This window comes from Furipterus horrens, unplaced genomic scaffold (assembly GCF_987537825.1).
Source record: "Furipterus horrens unplaced genomic scaffold, mFurHor1.1.pri manual_scaffold_4, whole genome shotgun sequence".
Classification (NCBI taxonomy): Eukaryota; Metazoa; Chordata; class Mammalia; order Chiroptera; family Furipteridae; genus Furipterus; species Furipterus horrens.
In genome coordinates, this window is record NW_028327174.1 from 173,793,388 (window position 1) to 173,816,586 (window position 23,199).

Below are 23,199 nucleotides of genomic sequence, written 5' to 3' on the forward strand. Positions count from 1 at the left end.
CAGCCTGTATCCTTTCAAACATTTCCCACAGTGCCTTGTGGGAGGGACGGGTGGAGAGGTAAGGGACGGAATGGGGACCCACCTCCAAACTGTCTCTTAAAGTCTAAATCTGACATTCAAGGCTCTCCATATCTGGATACACAAGCATTCCTTACCTAACCGTTTAGGTACTTATTAGTACATCAAAGACACATTGAAGCTACATGTGTCAAAGAACATTGGAGGTGAATCTGTGCCTTGTGCCTTTGTCAGGGGACCGTGTCTGCGGCAGAGCCCCTCAGACTTCAGGGGAGGCCGCGTTGTCCCCGGTGACACGCCTTCTTAGAGTGTGAAGCAGCGTCTGAGCAGAAAAGATATTAAGAGGATTGTGGAGGGTATGCGAAATGGAGAAGTTACTTTGGTTTGGCGGTGTCATCTTGGGCATGTCAGTCCCTCTCTGAACTTCAGAGACCTTATCTGCAAACCTCGGGAGCGGTGAAGGTATTCTAAAGGCCCTCCAGCTCTGACATCCTCTGACCCCGCTCCAGGAGAACGCTGGCCGGGGGTCTCCGCTGCCGATGCTGACCCACACTTGAGCCAAAACAAAGAGACAGGGTGGCCGGCACGTTCCCGCCCCCAGCAGGTTTGGAAACTCTTGGCGGCGGTGGGGCGGGCCTGAGCGAGCCGTAGCCAATCACCAAAGTTCCAGGGCACCGGGGCGGGGTCTCCGCGCACTGCCGCAGCAGCCAGGCTGGGTCCGAGCATCTTGCGGCTCTGGACCTCCCGGGCCGGACATGGCGACCACTTGGACCTCCCCGCAGGTTCTGCTGCTGCTTCTCCTGGCTGTGGCGGGGGTCGCGGAGGTGTCAGGGGGCCTGTCCCCCGGCACTGCGGGTGAGTAACTGCTGGAGCAGCGGTTCGGGGCGGTCCGGAGCGGCCGCCTCAGCGCTCCAAGATGGCGCGGGGCTGGGGGCGGAGGTGCGCGCGACCCCCAGACCCGGCTCATGTCCGGTGACCCAGGGGCCGCAGGTCCCAGGGGCCCGGAGACCCCAGCAGGTGGGTAAGGGGTGCCGAGGCCGGACGAGAGAGGGCCCCTCTTCACCCTCGCTGTCCCTGCCCCGAAGATCTGCTCAACTGGAAGCGGCGCCCCACGTTCGAGGCCTTGCTCTGTCACCCACCAGACAGGGGACCCTAGCTTGTGCCTTATCTCAACAGACTCTGGTCTCTGTCGGAAAAAGGTGAAAAATGCCTTCGTCCAGTATCATCGTGAGGGTTGTATAGGTTTCGGAGGTGCAGCCACCCACCGCTGTCCTGACCAGTTATTACTTGACCCTCTCTGGGTTCAGAAAGGCAGACCTTGAGCGGCGAACACTGATGGGCCCCACAGCCCACAAGGTTCCAGTCTCAGAAGAGAATGGGACCCAAGCCTCCTAAATCCGATTCCGCTGCTGTTCGCTGTGGGTGCACTTTGTGTCCGAGACAGCGCCGGGCTCAGACGAGAGACATTAAAAATCGGTCAGCCCCACCCCCACCCCGCGCCTCCCTGAAGGTTGGCAGGTAGGCTTGAGGAGAGTTTTGTTCTTGATCTGGAAGAGTTAACCCCAGAGCGGATAGGAAGTGTTTCAGTACTTACTGAGCGTCTGTCTCTCCCGGGCTGGGCTTTAGGAGTTGGTGCGAACGTCTGCCCTCCAGTAGCTCTTTGGCTAGACCTGCGGTACAAAAGGACACAAGCTGTTGGAATTCAACGCGGGGGTGTCCAGAGGAGACGAAGAGCTGTGGGTGCACAGAGGGAGAGATGACGCCCACCTCAGATGTTTGGGAGGAAAATTGAGTGATTCTCCAACTGCCCGGGACAGTAAAAGATGGCAGAGATTTATACATGCAGAAGTGGTGGAGCAGTGAGTGCGTTACTTACTGAAAGAGCTTACACCTAGAAAGTAAAATCAACCCCAACAGGGTTTTAAGGCAGTTTACAGCGTTAAATATATTTCTTTCTTTTTTTAAGGCAAGAAAGTCTTTAAAGAAGGGAGAGAATTATGTCAGGAACCTGGGATTAGTCCATTGTAATTGGGTTCTAAATTTAGCTGTCAGATGGAAATCAAAGGAGAGGGAGAGAGAAGATGCTGTGTATTCTTGGCTAAATCAGCTTACCTTTCTGGGCCCATTTATCTCATTAAGTTAAAGATAAGAACTTAAGTTTTTCCACAGTTATGGTCCGTAGAATACTAGTTAGTTGTTCATTCTCATCTCACAACTAGTCAGTTCTGTGGGTGATAATAGAGTGTAGTAGTTATGAACACAGCAACAGGTTACATAGTCTTTTTGTGCTTTAATATCCACATATATTATATATATCATAGATTTTTGTGTGTGTGAGAGAGAATTGAGGTAATACATGAATAACATAGTAAGCACTGAAATATTAGCTATTAAATAAGTTTGGGAAACATTGCACATTGTACCCCTTTCTCATAAATTCACAAAACATGTATGATTTCCAATAAAGAGTCCAGGAATTCCTGTGGTAGAGAAACTTCTTTGCTGAGGAAACGGGGAAATGACTGCTAATGGGTATGGCAGTTGTTTTTAGGATGATGAAAATATTCTAAAGTTAAACTGTGGTGATAGTTGCACAACTCCATGAATATACTAAAAACAACTGAATTGTACACTTTAAAAGGATGAATTTTGCATTATGTGATTGTTAATATATAAACTGATTCAGCAATTGATTCAAATGGGCAGCAAAAAAAGGGAAGTGACAGGAGCACAGGGAATGACTTTCATGGAGAAGAGGTAGAAATAAAGCAAAGAAATTATTGGATTAGCTACAGAATAAGTGGATGCCTTATTTGGGAAAGCCTCGGTGGCTCTTTGTGATTGGTGGTCATTAGATTTCAATTTCTTAACCTTAAGGCTTAGGTTTTGGTTTGCTTAGGTGGACTACTAAGGCAGTAAAGCCACCTCAGTCTAATGGCCTCCTTGTTTAATTAATGTAACATGATTTATATCAATACGTTATTATAAAAAGTTAGGAACTTGTTTGCCTATGAAATGCCTTTTCCTTCATAGCACCTAAAGCACACTAGAAAATTCTAGGCTAGATGATTTCTAAAGGCCCTTCCAGCTCTAAAAGTCCATGACAGCATGGAGTTTGCATGTTTGATAAAAAGAAAAATTTCAGTTTGATTTCAATGTGAGATTTGTCCCTTGTACTAAATTCTAGGAAGCAAATATTACTTGTTTCTTTACCTAAAGGACAGAAGCTTCCACTGTGTATCAGTATAAAGTGTGGAAAATGTTCTTCAATCCTAAACAAAAACTGAGAACACAATATTAAATTGTGTTTCAATGAAGGCCGAGCCTGTATTCTGGCTCAGTTTTCTTTCACCTGTCCTTATCCCCTGGTCAAGGTTGGATACTCCTGTTTCCTGGTATAAGGCTTTACAAGTCTTATCTGTTCTGATTTAGAGATTTCATTCCTGTTCTTGGGGAGGGTGGTGGAGATGAGAGAGTGATGTTACTTGCTCAATGATTATCATCTTTTGAGAAATTTGGCCACACCCTCTTCATTGGGGTAATGCCACACTTTCTATTCCAGTGTACTTTTCAATCCCACCCCTCGCCATTGCACCCCCACTCCACCCTCCACATCACACACTTTAGGGTTCCCTTTGAAGGATGGGATGGGACCTTAAGCTATACTGTAGTGGGTCTGTCATGGCACCTGATAATAGCTATTTCTATTCAAGATTTTTGTAATAAATAGTACAAAAGAGGGAAGGGTGTAAGATTAAGGGCTAGATTTCAGTAAGTTGACATTTAAGGAATTATGTAATAGCCCAGAATTCTGAAAAAAGAATGTAATAAATTTTAAGTTAGAAAAAGCTAACACCTATCTAGAGGAAACTAATTAGCCGGTTTTCTTTCTGAGGAAGTATCTTGGCCTACACACTACAGAAAGAACTAGGATTGGTGATAGACCAGATATGACAGTTTATTCTGGTATGCTGCTAAAAGTTCCTGTCTTATAGCCATAGATTTAAGCAATCTGTCATAATCACACTTTTCACTGTGTGCTACTTCTGGAAGAAAGTAGGATGATTTCAAGAGGTGGTTTTTATGTATTAAAAATGTAGGTTTTAGAAAAGCAAAACAGAGACTACAGGTGTTTGTTTTTTCAAAAAATATGTTTTTGTTGCTTACTATATGTCAGGCACTATTCTAGATGTAGGATTAATGCTCTTAAGGAGCTTACATTCTAGTGGAGGAAAGATAGAAAATAAACATAAATAAAATGATTTCTGGTAGTGAGAAGTATGCTGTGAAGGAAATCAGATGATAACATAGAGAATTGTGTGAGTAGAGGGAGAGTGACTCTTTATATAGTGATGATGAGAGGCATATTTTAGAAGGTATAGTTCAGAACCAAGATCTGAAGACATGAAGGTGCTGTCCTTAGAAAAGATGTATAGGGACCAGAAAGTGCAAAGGCCCTAAGGCAAGAAGGAGCCAGAAGGCTGGTATGGTTGCAACAAAATGAACCAGAGAGTAGGCTTGGGCTAAATAGTGCTGAACCTTGCAAAAAACCACATAAGGATTGTGGATTTTATTCCATGTGCAGATGAAAACTAATAGACTTTTAAGTAGGAAATGAGTGCTTTGGTTTATATTTCAGATCATTCCGGCTTCTGAATTTTAAAAAAGGCGATTGTAGTGGATAGGAGTAGAAACAGGGTGACGAGAAGCCCATTGCAGCAGCTGAAGCAGGAGCTAATGGTGACTTAGCGCAGAGTGGTGGTGAAGGTAGAAGAGAGATTGGAGGTATATTGCTGATGGATTGGTTGTGGGAAGCCAGGTAAGCAAGAATTAAAGATTACTCACAGATTTGTGCCTTGAGCAACTAAGTAAAAAATAATACCATTTGCTGAAGTCAGGATGTTGGGGGGAGCAGGTGAGTCAGGAAGAGAATCGAAAGTTCCACATTTTGAACATGTTTAAGATGGATATTAGGAATAACTCCCCCAGGTCCATTACTTATTAAGCTAAGGTTCATACCTGTCATTAATCCATTCAGCAAATATTTATTAAGCTGGTAATAGTGCCAGACAACCATTATAGGCACTAGGTATAAAGTGGTAGGGGAAAAGAGACATGGTCTCTGTTTTCTTGGTGTTTATGGTTTAGTGGGACATTCAGACATTAAATATCACCAAAACTGTATACCTACATTGATGACAATATGTGGTTATATTAGTACATTTTCACTTACATTCTAAATCTGAAGGATATATTTGAGAAAAAAATCATGTGATTTAGTCAAGTATGTAGCACATAATATGTTGGATGTTGTAAAGCACATAAATAACATGAAGTGGTCAAGAAAGGGGTGGTATTAAGGAGAAACATTCTGACCATGGAATATAGCCAGGTATTCACACTCACGTTTTATTATTTTTACAGTCACACTTCTAGAGGTAAATGGGAGGACTGCAGCATAGAGTGGGGAAGGGAATCATCCAAGAATACGGGCTATTAGCATCTGGGGAACCTGAAGGGAGTCATTTGCTTTAGTTGTTTCATAATGATGAATGTCTGGGTTAAGGTTCTTTTGACTCTCAAAGGAGCAGAAACCAAGGACTAAGGAGCTAGTTATAGAACAGCTAACAAGAGAACACACAGAAATCCAAGGGCAGGAAATTCAGCACAGCACAACCCTTAGGGACTGTTGTGGGAACTGGAAACTACTTTTGGAGACATTCTCTCTCTACCTGTGACTGGTTCTCTCCCGTGCATCTCTTGCATTTCCCACATTCCATCAACCAGCTTCATCTTTTAACTCAAGGTGTCTTGTACCACCATAAAACTTCAGTTTTCCCCGCCTCAGCACTGCCAACTGGTTGCATATCTCTGTGTCTGAGTGTATGATTGGAGTCAATTTATCTTTTGATCTAGGCCAAAAACTCATGTGATATTTTGTTAAATCGTGGGTTGGTCACCATATGCAATGTGGTAATGAAGTGGTACAGTGAGGGAAATACAACTTTTTGTACATTTTTTCCTGACAGAAATTCATTGCATAACTAGGAAATTATTATTTATTAACAAATGAACGAAAAAATTTTTTGAGCTGAGCACTGTGCTAAATGGGTATAAGAAGTTTACAGCCAATCTGGGGATACCACATCTATAGACGTGAAATGATGAGAGAAGAGTTAAATGTTAAAGTTTCTAATCCTGACTAGAACAGTAGGACCTTACATAGAAAAATAGAAAAAAGAAGAAGAAGAAGAAAGAAAAAGAAAAAGAAAGAAACCTACCCCCAAAACCAACATGGCTTGGAGTTGTTGGAGAAGAAAAGCTTATCAAGCACTGAGCTCAGATTTAAGTCAGCAGGAAGAATGCAGTAAGCGTTTCAGGCAGAAAGCTGTGTTCAAGGTAAATGAAAGCTTTGTTTAAAAAAAATAGAATGTCAGGGAAGGGGAGGTTAGAAGATTTTGAAAATTTAGAATTAGAATAGCAGGAAGCCACTGTAGGCCCTTAATGAGAAGATCTGGCTGTCATATTGGCAATAGACTCAAATGGATATAATTGGTTGTTGCAGCAATGCACTATGAGGCTAGCAATAAAGAAGGATATCTGTAACTTGCAAATAATTCAGGGAAGAAAAAATATGTGTCTGTCCAGATAGATAGGTAAAGCAGTATGGCAAGATGACAAGATGTTAGCAGTATTGAATCTAGGCGTCTGGGCATATGGGTAATCATTTTACTGTTTGGCTCTTCATTGGCTGGTGATATAGTCTATATGCACGCACACACACATATTTGAATGTATAAAACAATTGCAAGAATGCATTCATAAGTTATAATTGCAGTTGTCATTTAAACGTTTTTAAAGTGAAATGTCAATTTCCAGACTGTTACAAAAATAAAGATTTGATTAAAAGATATTTTTTAATTAACGTGTCCTTTTTTTAAATTTAGAATGACCTTTTTCCAGTATCAGCTCAGATTCAGTTTTTCCCCATCAGTGGCTTGGAACTTATATGTTCTGTTTTAGTAATTCTTTGGGAAGACATTAATTAGAGGGAATCTTTATTTTCTTTAGAAAAGAAAACAAGAATGGCTTTTCATTAACCAAATTCAGTTATAGCTTTTGGGAGGCCTCTGTGGCAAAATCTCATTTAACTTCAAAAATCCTATAATTCTATGAATATTTTAGTTTAAATTAGAATGTGTATTTATTTTTTTAAATGCTGGTTGGTCTTAGAAGTTGTGTTTTTCCCTTGTGGCTGGAGCATGTGCTTCCTGCTTACTTGCCTATCTTTAGTATACGTGTGGCCCAAACCAGCAGCCAAACCTTGATGTTTCTAATCTTTGGATAACTCTGCTTGAATAGTTCTAGTTTATACTAATACCTTCTTAAACACAACATACATGGCCTTTAGTAATCAGTTTTTGGTTTTATTAATTTTATAATTACAGACTCTTGGAATAAGAATGCAAATAGGACATTCATCCTTAGGTCTTGAATGGGAATAATGTCTCTGCTTTATATTTTCATTATGTCAGTATCAGTTTTTATTTTGAACTAATTTATCTTTATTCAGTTCCATTTTATGAAATTAAGAGTTTTTCTCAAAGAACAAGAAATTAGATTAGAATTAAATTATAAAAACAAATTTCTAGAAGTCATTTTCTTTTCTAGTATAAAACATTAGGCCTTAGAGTTTTTTGCACTACAATAGTTGACTGGCCCAATTAATCCATTTTAATAGCTCTTAAAAAGACAAAGAACCTGTAATTGCCACATTAATGGCATTTAAAACTCTTCCCCTCATTCTTAATGATGACATGTGAATTGATGCTTATTTGTAGACATTTATTTCTTGAAAAATATGCATTGTTAAAGTTTCTAATAACTTTTTGTTCCAAAGGAAGAAAGATGTGTACCAATATAATAATGGCTAAGATTAAGAGTAGAATGTGGAAAATGTGATGGAGCATGAGGTCCCCTAGCCTGCTCAAGGGAGGGTGGCCATTTCCTCCAGGGAAAAAATGTAGTATTACAGAAGAATGCTTGGTTGTGAGGGGGAAGGGAGTTATTGCCAGAAGACTTCAGGCTGCCCTCTTTAATCCCATTTTGTCAGAAATATCAGGCTTTTGGAAAGACTAGAACAGTGGTTCTCAACCTTCCTAATGCCGCGACCCTTTAATACAGTTTCCTCATGTTGTGGTGACCCCCAGCCATACAATTATTTTTGTTGCTACTTCATAACTGTAATTTTGCTACTGTTATGAATCGTAATGTAAATATGATATGCAGGATGTATTTTAATTGTTACAAATTGAACATAATTAAAGCATAGTGGTTAATCACAAAAACATATGTAATTATATATGTGTTTTCCGATGGTCTTAGGCGACCCCCATGAAAGGGTCATTCGACCCCCAAAGGGGTCGCGACCCACAGGTTGAGAACCGCTGGACTAGAAGGAAATATGTCAAAATGTCAACACAAGGGGAGAGGGGTCTGGAGGCGAGGCACAAGCTCTTGGGGCCTCTGGAACCTGCCTTCCGTGTCTATGGCCATACCACCCTGAACGCACCTTTTCTCATCTGATCTCCGAAGCTAAGTAGGGTCACGCCTGATATTGGCAGATCACTGGAAGGATGATGAAATCAATCAACTTCCTCTTTTGCTTGGAGCCTGCATTGGGCGTCGTCCTTAGTCCCACCACATCAGGTGTCATCTGAGACCTCAGAGGAGCTGCTGCTGTAGCCGAGAGCTGAGGTGGCCCCAGTCACAGTCCCTATCAAGGGAACATGCTCCCATCGTTAGCATGAACCGCCTCCTCAAAAGCAAGGAGCCGCGATGGCCGAGCAAACCCAGGACACGACCCCAGCCTCAGCTTGATCAGGACCAGGCACCACCTGAGGAAACAGGGATTCATGCTCAGAACATCCAAGACAGCATAACATGTCAACCAAACCACATCTGACTTCTTCCTGTTTCACTATGAGGCCAGCCATCAGCATGACCTGCACATCGCCAGCTGGGAGAGGGAAGAGCAGTGTCTTCCACGCCTGCGGTAGCAGTGTCTTCCACGCCTGCGGTAGCAGTGTCTTCCACGCCTGCGGTAGCAGGTCTACGCCCTGGTTGGAGGGTGAAGCTGCTGTCTTGAAACGGGGCCTCAGCGCTGGAAGGAAGGGCCTGAGTGTGGAACCTGGTGGCTATGATCTCTGAATCATGGACTCTGCTCCAGACAAAGAAACCCCTATTCATGGACCTTAAAAATACAATAATATTTCGACAATGAAATTTTTGGGCAAAGAAACCTGCTGGCCTGGAAATCCCTTTTTTTCAGACATCCTTTGCATAGGTTGCTCTGATCATGGAATCCAAGAGACTTCAGACTTTGAGGAATCCATTGAAGAAGCGTGGATTGACCTGATCATGGATTGTCCTTTTAATATGCTTCCTAACCTTTGGGCCTCTCTAGTGTGTACCAGCGCTGTATGTAATATATAAGTTCTGTACGTGAATCTTCTTGAGCATGGAACCGTGAGCTTTGACCATGGTCTTTCTGTACTGGTTAGGTGTTAAACTATGTGACAAAGCTCCCCTTGAGAATTTACCATATTGATCTCTTTCATCATCTGTACCTCTAACACCTTACAGATTTTATTATGGGTTAAGTACCTGGTTGTAGACTTTTATGTTTTGATTGTTTAGTTTTGGACTTTCCATTCATTAACTCTTATGCTGTCAACACTCAATATCGTATCTTTTGTTTGCCTATACCCCTAATAATCAATGTGTGTGGTCATTGCTCATATTGAGCTTGTACCTCTTTTTTTTTTTTTCAAGCCCTTTACATGGAAGTAACTTCCTTTGCATTTAATCTTTTTATGTTCCATTTTGATAGTGGACTGCTTTTATTATAATCTGGCCTAGCGGTATCCACACCTGGGCATTTACCCTACTGAATATGTATAATTTCTGACTACGTACTTTTATCAGCAAAGAAGGACCAAGTACGAATCTATCTGACTACGTTTTCAAAAAATAATCGCCCTCATCCAGATCATGGTCACTCCTGAAAATAGACCTTTCTGAGGATGTTTTCTCTCTATGAGAGGAACCATCCTGAGAATGAACTACAGAGTGTGTGGACTGTTTGATTGTGGAACATTTAGAGCATGGAGCCTCCTGAGCATGGACCATATTCTGAATATGGATCAATTGTGAGAATAAAACCATTCTTAGAATTCATCCCTTTTAAGACTGACTCCCTCAATGTGGACCCACTTAAAAATGGAATCGTGGGAAGTAATCCCTTGTAAACATGGACTGCATCAGCATGGAACATTCTGATCTTTGACTGCCCTAATAATCAACTTCCCTAATCATAATTACTCTTGAGTATGTATGGCCCTGATTATGTATAACACTTGTATATATATTTTTCTGAGCATGGAATCACTAAGCGTGGACCTTCCTGATCCTATACTGCTTTGAGTATCAACTTCCTTGATCATAGCGTTCTTTGAGCATATCCCCTTTTGATCATGTGTAACATCTGAACATGTATGTCTAAACATGGCTTCTGAATATGGAGACTCTGTGCATAAACTATTTCAACCTTGAAAAAAAAATGTCAACACAGGTTCTGGCAGGACAGTGAGATTATAGAACATTTTTCTTAATGAAAAAAAGAATTATTTCAAAATTTTTACTTGGGTGGGTCACTCCACTATTAATTTTACCTTCATCATTAAATAGGAAAAAGTAGGCTTTTTATATTTATATGTATATATTTTATATCTTTACCCAAGGATATGTTTTTATTGATTTTAGAGAGGAAGGGAGAGAAACATCAATCAGTTGCCCAACCCCCCTCATGCCCCAACTGAGGATTGAACCACAGCCTTTTGGTTGTACCACAGGGGTCCCCAACCTGGCCTGTTAGGAACCAGGCCACAAGAGAGTGAGTGATGCTTTAGCTCTGCCTCCAGTCTCCTCCCGCCCCTTCCACAATGGGGGAGAGGGGGAGGGGCGAGGGGGAGTGAGTGAAGCTCACCTGAGCTTCGCCTTCTGTGCCCCACCCCATCTTCCACTAAACCCTCCTGGTGCCAAAAAGGTTTGGGACCCACTGCTAGTGTACAGTGTACGGGACAATGCTCCAATCTACTGAGCCACCTGGCTAGGGCTTATACTTATATTTTTAATAAAAGCCTTCCATTGTTACTGAAATTTTAATTATAACACATATTGTTTCTTTTCTAAATACTTTGCTCCAAGGAACTTTTTCAAAAATCACTAGGCCCAAATCAGACTCTTGTATGCCTGATTGTTTACTCTTTGCTAAGCCTGTGCTTATCGGGACTGTACATTATCCTGAGTTCTGTTTGCTTGTGAGCAGCTGGGTTTTCTGCCCTCACATGACCTTTGTGCCAGAGCAGCAATTTTCAACTGGTGTGCTGCAAGAATTTTTAAGATATGTAATACCTGACTATTTATTAGATTATCAAATTAAAAAATGTTAAAAGCTAACACAACAATAGTACCTATTTTTTTGTCAGATTGGCAGGAAATATTTTTGTGTGTGTGCTACTGAATTTTAGTGATTAGTTTGTGTGTGCCCAGAGATGAAAAAGGTTGAAAATCATATCTCTAGAATAGTAACATGCCACTGCTGATTATCTCGATAGCCAATTTATCAACTTCTCTGGGCCTATAATGCTGCTCAGCAACATTTTTTCTTTTCTCTAATTTGATATTTTTCAAACTGAAAGTCAGTCTACTTAGATCCCTTTTTAGGAGATTAATGAATATTAGCGTATTAAAGAATTCGTGAAGTCCTGCAGTGAATAATTCTCTAACTTTTCTTATTCCTTCGTTTCCAAATTTATTTGACCATGAAACATTTTCTCTTGTGTAAAGGAGCTCTAAACCAGGGAGCTGCTTAAATGTTCATGATATTCTGGAAAAAACCACCCAGAGGACTAGCAGATCTGGACATGCCATTTATTACACACATTACAGGCGAGCGCACCGATGGCAGTGGGTCGGTGTGAGAGAGACCGCACCTCCTCCAGTCTGAGGCTCAGTATAAGGGGTTCCAGACAAGGCAGCACCGGTCCAGGTTGCACAAACCTAGTGTGGCCTGGAGCTACATTAATTACATCGGTGTGTACCAGCAGAAGGAAAAAGTCAAGAAGCAATCACAGGACAAGAAGCCACTCCCAAAAGGAGATAAGGAAGGAGTTACAATCTATTCCCAGAATAATACACATTCCTTTCTGGTCAGGGACCCGCTGGCCAGCCCTTGTCACTGGTGATGGAAGAGCCATATATTGATCCCACCTCTTAAAGGATAGATATTTACAGCTTATGGAACACAGGTTTGAGATTCTAGTTGCCTCCTTTATCTCTTCTTCAGAGTGGCTCTTCCAGACCTTTCCAGTTTCAGCCCAAGCTCCCAACCCCATCTCAACCCTCTATTTCACTGAGAAAATGGAGGCTGTCAGTTTCCCTCTTAATTTGTGAGTGTCCTTACATCTTTTCCTCTTGTCTAGACTTTGTTCTGCCATTAGACTGTGACCTGGATGAAGCCAGATGTAATACTTATTCAATGTTGTATCCCTGGCCCCAAACAGATGCCTCTGACACAATGCCTCTTCTTGAACTTATATCCCATGTTCTGTTTTGTCCACAACTGGGTGTACAGCAATTCAGTTCTGTACTGACCACCCAGAGTTAGAACACTCCACAAGTTAGAGGACATGGGCCTCAACAAGACTGCTTGTACTGCCTTGACCTGTGTGGCTCAGTTGGTTGGGCATAAGGTTGCAGGTTCTATTCCTGGTCAGAGCACGTGCCTAGGTTGTGGCCAGGTTCCCAGTTGTGGTGCATGTGAGAGACAACCAATGGATGTTTCTCTCCCTCTTTTTCCCTCCCTTGCCCTCTCTCTAAAAATAAATAAATAATATCTTTAAAAATAAAAAGTAAAAAGACTGCCCTTACTTCAGACACTAGCCACATTTCGGGGGACCTCAGTCTGTCCACCAGCTGACCAACTGGCTATAAATCTGGATTTCCCATGACCCCCTTAGAATTAGTAAACATTTTAATGATTCATAGAACTCAGGGAAGCACCGTGGTTATGACTACAGTTTTATTATAAAGGATACAAATCAGGAGGACCATTCAAATGAAGAGACACACAGGGTGAGGTCTGGGAGGAAATGCAGAGCTTCTGTGTCCTTTCCTCATGGAATCATGTGCGTCATCCTCCTGGCACATCAGTGTCTTCACCAACCTGGAAAGGTCCACTGAGCTTCAGCATCTAGAATTTTTATTGGGATTCTATCACATAGGCATGATTAATTGAATTATAGTCCATGTGGTTGAACTCAATCTCCAGTTCTCCTGTCCTGCTGGAGATTGGGAGGTCAAGGTGATATCATGGGGCTGGCAGAAAACATCTAATCCCTTGGTTGATCTTTCTGGCACTGTCAGTCCTGGTCCTGAATACATCTAGGTGAGACCTTGGACAACTCATTAGCATAACAAAGACATTCCTATTGCTCAGAAAATTCCAGGGATGTAGAGTCTCCCAGGAACTGGACAAAGGCCACTCTAAAAAAAACCAAAACAAATAAACCCCCAAAAGAAAACAAACAAACGAAAACAACGAAAGAATCTTCCCTTGATCCTGCATCCTCCTGTAACTTCTTCCATCACTGCTAGACTTAAGAGCCTTTATTTGCTGTTTATACTTCCTCCTTTCTGGTTTACTCTTTAGTATCATTCACTTCTACCAACTCCGCAGGAAGTACATTGCGAAAGTCAATCAGTGGCTTCCTAATTAATAAATCAGTTTCTTTCTCTGAGCCTTCAATCTAACTGACTTCTTGTGTATGACAGTAGCCGTTTCCTCTTCTGTGATGGCACTTTCTTGCAATCTCTCTGACTCTTCTATCCCAGCCTTTTTCTTTGTTTCTTCCCCTGTCTCAGATGCTGTTCTTTAGAATTTGGTGTTGTGTTCACTCTCACTAGAAACTCTCCTTAGGCAATGTCACTCATTTTCATATACCTTCTTTATGCTGATGATTCCAAATTTAGATCTTCAAACTTGGCTTTACATGCAATCCAAACTTGGGTTTTTAACTTGACTGGAATTTCCACCTGGATGTCTTAAGTTTAACATATCCAAAACAAAATTCACTGTCTTTTTAAAAAACATTTAACCTTACATTATAGATATAATCGTAGAAGAGCATGCATCGGGCAGTTGTAAGGGTTGAATGAGATAATGCATATAGCAAACCAAGTAAAATTCTGGCATGTGGAAGGTACCTAATACATTAGCTGTTATGATATGATAGTCTCCCCTAATAGACTAAGCTTTCGAGGACAAGAACCAACCTAGCACTGTCCTTGGCTTCTACTAGATACACAGTAAAGGCTTGTTGAATTAAAATGAATAATAATAATAATCTGTTGAATAAATGGTGTGTAGCCATCCGATTTAGCTTAACCATCTTGTTTACTTAAAGTGGGCAACATCGGGTGTTTATTTTTTCTTCCTAGGTGCGTTGTGTTGTGATCATTCAAAGGATAACCAAATGTGCCGTGATGTATGTGAACAGGTAAGCTTACATAATAATTCTAGAGGATGTTAGTAACTTTATTAAGTAGAATTGTTTTGGAGAAATCTGTTGCGTAGCACCTTAATCAAGTGAAGGGAGTTCACATCACCAGTAATGGAACAAATTAATACGTGTCTGCTAACACGATGCACTGAAAAAGAGCACAGTAGCTCAGGTAGAATTTCTGCCAAAAATGATAACCTGACTATGAAGAAACAATACGGCAAACCCAGATTGGGGGACATTACTCACAACAACAGCCTGTACTCTTCAAAAAGATATCAGTATTATAAAAAACAAAGGCTATAAGAAACTTCCAGATTAAAGGAAACTAAAGAGACATGACAACTTCATGCAAAGCGTGATCCTGGATTGGACCCTGGAATTAAAAGATTGCTGTAAAGGACATTATTGGGATAAGTTGGTGAAATTTGAACACGGACTGTAATAATATTTTAATCAGTGCTGTAATCCTGAATTTCGAGGTTGTACTGTGATCAGGTAGGATGATGTTCTTGTTCTTAGGAGATAATATGCTGGAATTTAGGAATGAATATTTTGTCTAATGTATTCTAAAATGTTTCATCAAAATATTGGTAATAATAATATGTGTTTATGCAGAGAGTTAAAGCAAATGTTGCAAAATGCTAATAGTGGGCCAGTCTAAATGAAGACTGTTCATTGTACTACTTTTGAAACTTGGCTATAGGTTTGAATTTCTCTGGTTGAGCCTTTTCAGGCAAGTTCTAGTGAGACAGTACCTACCTGTTCATAAAGTCTTACCTTTCTTTTGTCTTGGTTGTGTAGTTAGCCTTAGCACTTGAGATTGATGGCTTCGGTCAACTTTTGGAGGATTTTTCAAGTAATTACCTGGATTTTGTCACTGCCTAGAACCGAGAAAGCTAACTGAGATTACAAGTTCTCTCAAACAATATTATGAATTTGGAAAGATTTTACAAGATACTCTGATTATAAAACAAGACAGTGACTTGACTCATCTAAATAACTGCCTGAGAATTCATGTTGAAACACTATAGCAAATTGTTCTCTGCAAATTTATTGTCAGAAAATAGCTTTTAAAAGCAAAAATGGTCCCTTGATGCTGTCACCATAAGGGAGCTTTTCAAGTAGCTCTATCACTTTCGGAAACACTGCTTTCCTGACTTTTTTTGCTTTGTTTTTTTCCACTAGGTATTCAATAGGGTGAATGATTTTTATGAGGCACCTGCCGCAGGCAAGGTCTAAACTCAGAAATATTAGAAATTCTGTAACTTAGCAAATTAGTTACCCTAATAAGGAACATTCTTCCCTGACCTGGTTCTTTAATTAAGAAATAAAGCAAAGAAGTAAAGTAAATTAGACTCCAGATATTACTCTTATTACTAGTTACAAAAATGTTGAATGTAACTTTTATCTGTAGAAACACACTAAACTACAGAATTAGATATACTCCCAGAGAAGAAGTAAAGCCTGGGTTACATATGTTCACTTTCTTCTACCAAACTTGGCAGTCAGGTTACTCAGTCAGTCTTCACCATGTCTGGAGTACTGAGTGAGCCACGTGGGGAGAGACCAGGCTGATAAAACTAGCAGAGCTCACTCAAAATGAAAGGAAATACCAGGAGTGAGGAATAATTATTTCTTCAGTGGAGGATGAAGAAAGGGTGGAGTCCTGATGACATTTAGCTTTTGAGTTGGAGTGAATATTTGTGTCTGAGGGTTGTGGGATGTTGGGGAAAAGATTTGGTTGGGGTGGGGGGTTGCAAGTTGCTGAATTATTGAAAACCACGGTGTGAAGACAGTTGGAGATTGGGAATTAAAACTTTAGAATTTGAATTTATGTAAGTCGGGGCTGGTGTTTTATAATTGTTAACCAAGTAAGATGTCAGATGCCAAAGAAAAGTCAAGGGGTTTGAGATCTGAGAAAAGGCCCTAGTTTTTAAAGATTTTATTTATTCATTTTTAGAGGAAGGGGAAGGGAGGGAGAGACACATCCACGTGAGAGAGAAACATCAAACACTCGTTTCTCACAGGCGTCCCGCTTATGCCCCGCCCTGGAATAGAATTGACAGCCAACCAACTGTGCCACAGTGGTCAGAGCAAGGCCCTTAGTTTAAAAAAAAAAAAAAGACTGTTAGAAGAGATGCTCTAGAGAAGGGATTTTGTTTGCTTTGTTTATGATGCATCCCTCACTGCTTAGAATAGTGCCTCATATGAAAAACTCAATAAATATTTCTATATTGACTGGAGTGGTGGGGCTAAAGTCATAGTGCAGAGATTTAAAATATTTTTTAAATTTAAATTTATTTTATTTTACTTGTTTTTAATTCTCACCCAAGGATTTGTTTTTATTGATTTTAGGGAAAGAGGGAGGTCGGGGGGAGAGAGACAAGAGACAGAGACATAAACATAGATAGGTCACCCTCCTGTATGTGCTCCAATCAGGGATCAAACCCACAACCTAGGTATGTGCCCTGCATAGGAATCGAACCTTCAGCCTTTTGGTGCACTGGACGATGCTCCAATGAACTGACCCACCTGGCCAGGGCGAGGAACTGAATTTTTAATTTTATTTAATTTTAATGATTTCAGTTTAAATTTAAATAGCCACATATGGCTAGCAGCTACCTCATGAAACAGATCTGGAGGCTTGATCAGATTCAGGTTGGGTTTTATTTTTTTTTTGTCTTCCTCATAAGTGATATTATGTCTGGTTGTCTCTTTTTGTAATGTTATCAGTCATCTTTGATAATCACCTGAGTGCATTAATTCACTAGGGGTTGCAAAATGCTAATATTCTAGCTCTCTTTACTTATTTATTACAGTTGGTAGTTTGGAGAAAAATAGCTACTATAACTATCTGGAGATAAATCCTTTTTCACTGTCCTTACTAGCATTTATGGATTTTACAGCCCTGTTTGTACGTAACCATGAAGGTCTGTCTGATATACATAATGATTTATAATTTACTGAGACATCAAATTGTAATTTTATCAACTAAAGTTCTGTTTGGAAGTGAGCCAGGTAGCCAGCATGTGAGTGAACTTGTCAGCTCATCATCTGTATTTTAAAATGGCTTTATCTCTATTTTATGGCATTTTGCAGAGAAGTTTATGCCATAATGCTGTTCACAAATTTGTTCTTTACCAATATTAAGGAAAACATAGTCTATTTTTGATTGTGGTCAGTTGGCTTAAAGCCGTTTATAGACAGTTTAGAATAAATTTATCGTTTTTTCTTCTTCCTTTTCTGTTTTCTTCTTTCTCTTTCTCCCAGGCTAGTTTGGTAGCCTGGTTTTGCCCATTTTTTGATCATTAGAAAATAGGATCTAGACTGCTATATTTGGACTTTCTTGGTTATTTGCCAAACTAACCAACCTTCTAAGAAATGTTACATCAGTTTAATTTAGATCCTTCCAAAGGTTTTTCATTTATAAAAGGAAGTGGGAAGATATTCTAGACAGCTGTTAAGTCTAGAATATAATACATTTTAACCTTTTCTTATTTCTTATGAAAAAGTGTCACAAAAACATTTTTCTTTCGTCAAACAGATATTCTCCTCAAAAAGTGAATCCCGACTAAAACATCTGTTGCAGCGAGCCCCCGATTATTGCCCTGAAACAATGGTAGGTCTTGTTTAACTTAACTATGGAAGCTTTTGTCTAAATGAAGTCATCTAATGAGTTCCTTTTAGATTTAGCAAAATTTTTATGCGACTGGGGTTTGTAGTCAAAGTAAAATGTTAGATTTATCTAGGTACTTTAAAAAGATCTTCACACAAATTGCTAGGTAGAATAAGTCTTTCAATTTTTATTTATTCCATGATACAGGTAGAAACAATGTTAAATATAAATTTATTCTAGTCTTTAAGTTTATCTGGAATATGAAATTTTACTTTATTTTGATAATTCTATGAAAACTATATGAACTTAATTTTATATTTATCTTGATCTTGAAAAGTTGTATTTGGGATAAGGGAAAATCTGTGACTTTTCATTTTTCCTGTCTTCCCATTCTCTGGTATTCAACAGACCTATTTCTTGCCTGTCTGAATCATGTAACTTAAAATGTCTCTAATGTTTGGGTCACCCTCAGTGTTTGGGATGCCCACGAACCAGGCTAAAAAAGTCTGAGCTTGCCATGAGAGAGCCGCTTTAGGTATGGCAGCTTACATTATGTGAGGGGGAGAGAAAAGATGGTGGTCCCACAGTTCTAACTGATAATATTTTCCTTTAGTCATTCTATAGATACTTTTGTCTTTGTACTTAGAAATAGTGATTACAGTAAGCATCCTGAATAACCAGACGAAACTTTAGTGCTGTTAGATGGGAAGACGGGAAAAGAGTAAGCAATATCTTGCATCTGTTTTATTTTTTCTCCCTAAATAGCTGGTTGATAACTTGTATAGTCCTAGAACACTGACTGTATAGATTCAAACATAATCACATCGGCTGTACATAATTTTTGTAGAAATTAAGTGTCATATTTAGGAACTGGTTATCTACATAAAAGTCTTTTGGTGATTACAATTTTAGGTTGAAATTTGGAGTTGTATGAATTCATCTTTGCCAGGTAAGTAATATAAGTGTAACATTTAGCACTTATTTTTTTAAATTTATTACAAAATCTGTGTTACAGAACTATAACAAACTCCGTTATAGTTCTGTTGACTCTGCTTATAAAATCTTGCATATGTCTTTACTACTCTTAGTTCAAGCCTTGCGTATTACATTCTTGGGATAGAATATGGTAATAAACTTGTAACTGGTGTTTCAACACATCATAGCTATTCTCCTAAGCCTTTCAAAAAAAATCCCGCAAGGGTTATCCATTTCCATTGGAATAGAAGCCATACTCCCTAGCCTTGCCTCCTAGAATTAAAGCTTATGTTCCAATCCTAGTTAAAGCCAGTGCCTTGAAAAATGAGAGTATGTCTTACATATCTCTGAACTATGAAGGCTATCATACAGTTTGAAGTGTGTATTTCAAACACTCTGTCTTCTTGGAATTGCCCATATCCTTACCTGTTTTCCTAATTGTCCTTCTATCTAATGTCCTGTAATTATATATGTGTGGTATATACATGCACATTATTTTTAGCCAAACCATAATCTCCATAATGGAATAAACTATGTATTTTATCTATTTCCTAGTCCACAGAATATCTAACAGAGAGCCTTGTACATAGCAGAGGGTCAGCAAATGTAAATGCTTGTTGAAAAATTTAGTATTTTCTAAGAGGAAACAGCAACACACTGCATTATGGTATTAAAATTCAGAGTTTATGACCTACATTGATTTTATTCAAAGTTATGTCTAAAGTGTGGGTGATTTTGAATAACAAACAGCAAAGATATAAAGGAAACTATACTAGGCACTTGGTTTAGATGGGAGTCTATCGTCCTTTTTACTCTTAAAACAGGTAGGGATAGAGAAGCTTATGATATTCAGTATTTTTAGCCAGTTGTAACAGTTGGGGTGGTTTATATTATACAGAGTGGGGCAAAAGTAGGTTTACAGTTGTTTTATGGAAAATAATACAATAATTAATGAATAATAATGCAACAATAAACTGTATTTTGTGTACTCATGACTGTAAACCTACTTTTACCCCACCCTTTATTTTGAGAGCTTTGTCTATCTATGGGCCATTTCTTTGCTTTTGCTTGTTTTGTTTTTTAGCAGAATGTTTCTAGTTTTATTTTGAGAACTATATTACCTACTGCCCTCAATCCCTGACAGTTTTTTCAAATGTCAATAATAATCTGTTTTAATGTATATGTGGATTTGAAGACCTATGTATTACATAGAAGCAGCATAAAACATTTTTTAAAATAATTTGTTTGTTTATTTATTTATTTTTAGAGAGAGGGGAAAGGAGAAAGAGAGGGAGAGAAACATTACTGTGTGGTTGCCTCTCACTCACGCCCCCAACTGGGGACCTGACATGCAACCTAGTCATGTGCCCTGACTGGGAATCGAATCAGCGACACTTGGTTCGCAGGCTGATGCATGATCCACTGAGCCACAGCAGCCAGGGACATTTTTTAAAGGAAATAAAGAATTTGCAGCATCCCTACAAGCATTAATCTTTTTCTTATTTTCATAATTATTACTTATATCTCCTAATTTTATTCCAGGAGTCATTCGTTAATATTTGATTGCAAAAAGGGATCTAAACATACATCAAAACACTTTTTAAAAAAATCCTCACCCAAGGATGTGTTTATTGATTGTATAGAGAAAGGAAGAAGAAGAGAGTAGGGGAAACATCAATCAGTTGCCTACGGTACAGGCCCTGACTGGGGTTTGAACCTGCAACCTTTTTGGTGTATGGGACGATTCTCAAACCAACTGAGCCACCTGGCCGGGGCTACATTAAAATACTTTCTATAATTTTATACAAAGTGATATTATAGTACCTCTTGGTAGCACAGTGATTTGGTTAGAAAAATATTACTCTTCATAAACTGAACTAGAAAAGTCATTTTGCCCCATGATGAAGTAAACCCATCAAAGTTGGTCCTGGCTCACAGGAGATATTTGTTTACTAAGCATTAGTTTTTAAATGATGTCATGGGTTTTACAATACTGTAAATATTTAATATATTTGAATTCAATACTACTTGTGCCCTTTTTTGTTAGTTGTTAAGTTAAATTGGAATCTTTGCCTCTGCTTCACGTTTTAAAGGTGAGGAAGGCCTCTCCTTGCTGTCCTGAACGTGCATGTCCTTTAGAGATGCTTGCTAACCAAGAGTGAGAATGAATGACCTAGAGGGTTTAAGGTGGGCAAGGAGGCAAGAGAACAAAACAAAGGACCTGATAAATAGGAGATTATAAGGTGGGTGGGGGGCAGAAAACAGAATTTATTTGTAAAAAATTGTGTATTTATTCTAACATGTTTAAACTTCACTCATCTTCAAAGTACTCTCCATTTGATGCAGCACACCTATCAAGACGTTTTTTCTACTGCACAAAACAGTTTTTGAGCTTGTTAGTTTTGATGCTTTTCAGTGCTTCTGCTGTTTTTTGTTTCACCTCTTCCACATCAGCAAAACATTTCCCTTTCAGGACTTTTTTGATCAGAGAAACAAAAAAATGTCACTTGGGGTGAGATCGGGTGAATAGGGAAGGTGGGGCACAGGGGTCATGCCATTTTTGGACAAGAACTATTGAACACTTAGTTTAGTGTGGGCAGGTGAACTCCTAAATCACCCATTGTGAAATGGGCAAATGCTTTGAAAGAGTCTTCAAAAAATTTCACTGAAGCCAAACACAGCCTCTCACAACAACGCCAGCTGGTACACTGATACTAGAACACTCACCTAGCAGGGAAGCCTGTACTACAAGGGGCCCACCCTCCAGAAGATAATTCTAGGTATTTTTGGGTCCCACTCAAATACTGTGAGGGACCCTGAGAAGACTGATAGTATTGGAAGTAAGGCTGAGGGGAGGGGCTTAATAAATTTCAGGCTCTTTTGTCTGAGCTAGTTTTCCTGTAGATGCCTGCTTTGATTTTTTTTGTGGTATCCATGAACCAATTTGGCATGCACTTTGTGTTTGTCACTACTTATGACCAGAACATTTGAACATTTTGTTTTTTAAGGTGTGTTTAAGAAATCTGATGGCTGGGTTGGCTTAGGCTGCTGTGAACTGGCTATTACTTTGGAGTGTCGGCAGGCATGCAAGCAGGTAATACTGGACAATCATGCTCTTAAAAAGCATGGACTGCTGTTTGGTTTTAGCTGTGCATATTTCTTGAACCTTGCCAACCTTATTTATACCTTTGGAGAGGTGACCCACAAAAGCTGCAATTTAGCATTTCTTGCGTAGACCCCTTCCTTTTAGACTTGATGTTTTTCGGTTATGGCTGCTGCGTGTAAGACCATAAGCCCTCTCTTATTTTTTCTCAACTTCTCTCTGCCACACAAAGAATTAATATTCATAAGTTATATAAATGGCTGATTAGTGTGTTATATAACTAAAACTAATATTGTATGTCAACTGTAATTGAAAATTTTTTTAAAAATTAAAGAAAAAATATTATAGGAATTGAGACCTTTTGTACTTTGCCTGTGGTCATCCTTAATCAGTGCTTAGTGACCCCAAATGGTTATGTGAATTTGGGATATACCTGGATGAGAGCAGTTGACAGTTGGCTTACTTTGCTTTCATCTTTTCTTCTGTCTTTCCTCCTGGGTTTACACTGAGCATGTTCTTATATCCCTTCTCTGCTCCTAAGGTGAGCAGGACTCCTCCTACAGTGAATTATGACTTCTTTTTGAATTGATATATCTCTGGTCCAATTTAGGTTAGGGCCCTGAGTTCTTCCTCATTATATATATTTTCATAGTGGTCCCTCAGGGTGTTGTCGGAAAACTGATCCTGGTTCCTTATACTCCAAGTGGTGGAAATAGACTTAACTGGGAGGTTTAGGTGGACCTGAAACTACAGTTGCAAAGCCTTCTCTCATTTTCTTCTTCCAGTGACCGGCGTCTGGACAGGAGTATGTGAGACATAATGTCCCCTTTGCTTTCATACGTATCAGTGCAACACTCTTT

At 39.6% G+C, this 23,199-nt stretch overlaps 1 protein-coding gene across 1 annotated transcript in view; it reads left to right on the top strand.

The window, feature by feature from the left end:
- Window positions 1–728: 728 nt before the first annotated feature.
- RECK (reversion inducing cysteine rich protein with kazal motifs) overlaps window positions 729–23,199 on the top strand; it is a 61,068-nt gene continuing 38,597 nt past the window's right edge. Inside the window, exons 1-5 of the mRNA XM_090275915.1 lie at window positions 729–873; window positions 14,581–14,639; window positions 18,190–18,264; window positions 19,174–19,210; window positions 22,245–22,330. Of these exons, the coding sequence (XP_090132041.1) occupies window positions 774–873; window positions 14,581–14,639; window positions 18,190–18,264; window positions 19,174–19,210; window positions 22,245–22,330 (357 nt within the window). The 5' untranslated portion in view covers window positions 729–773. The remainder of the gene's footprint in view (window positions 874–14,580; window positions 14,640–18,189; window positions 18,265–19,173; window positions 19,211–22,244; window positions 22,331–23,199) is intronic.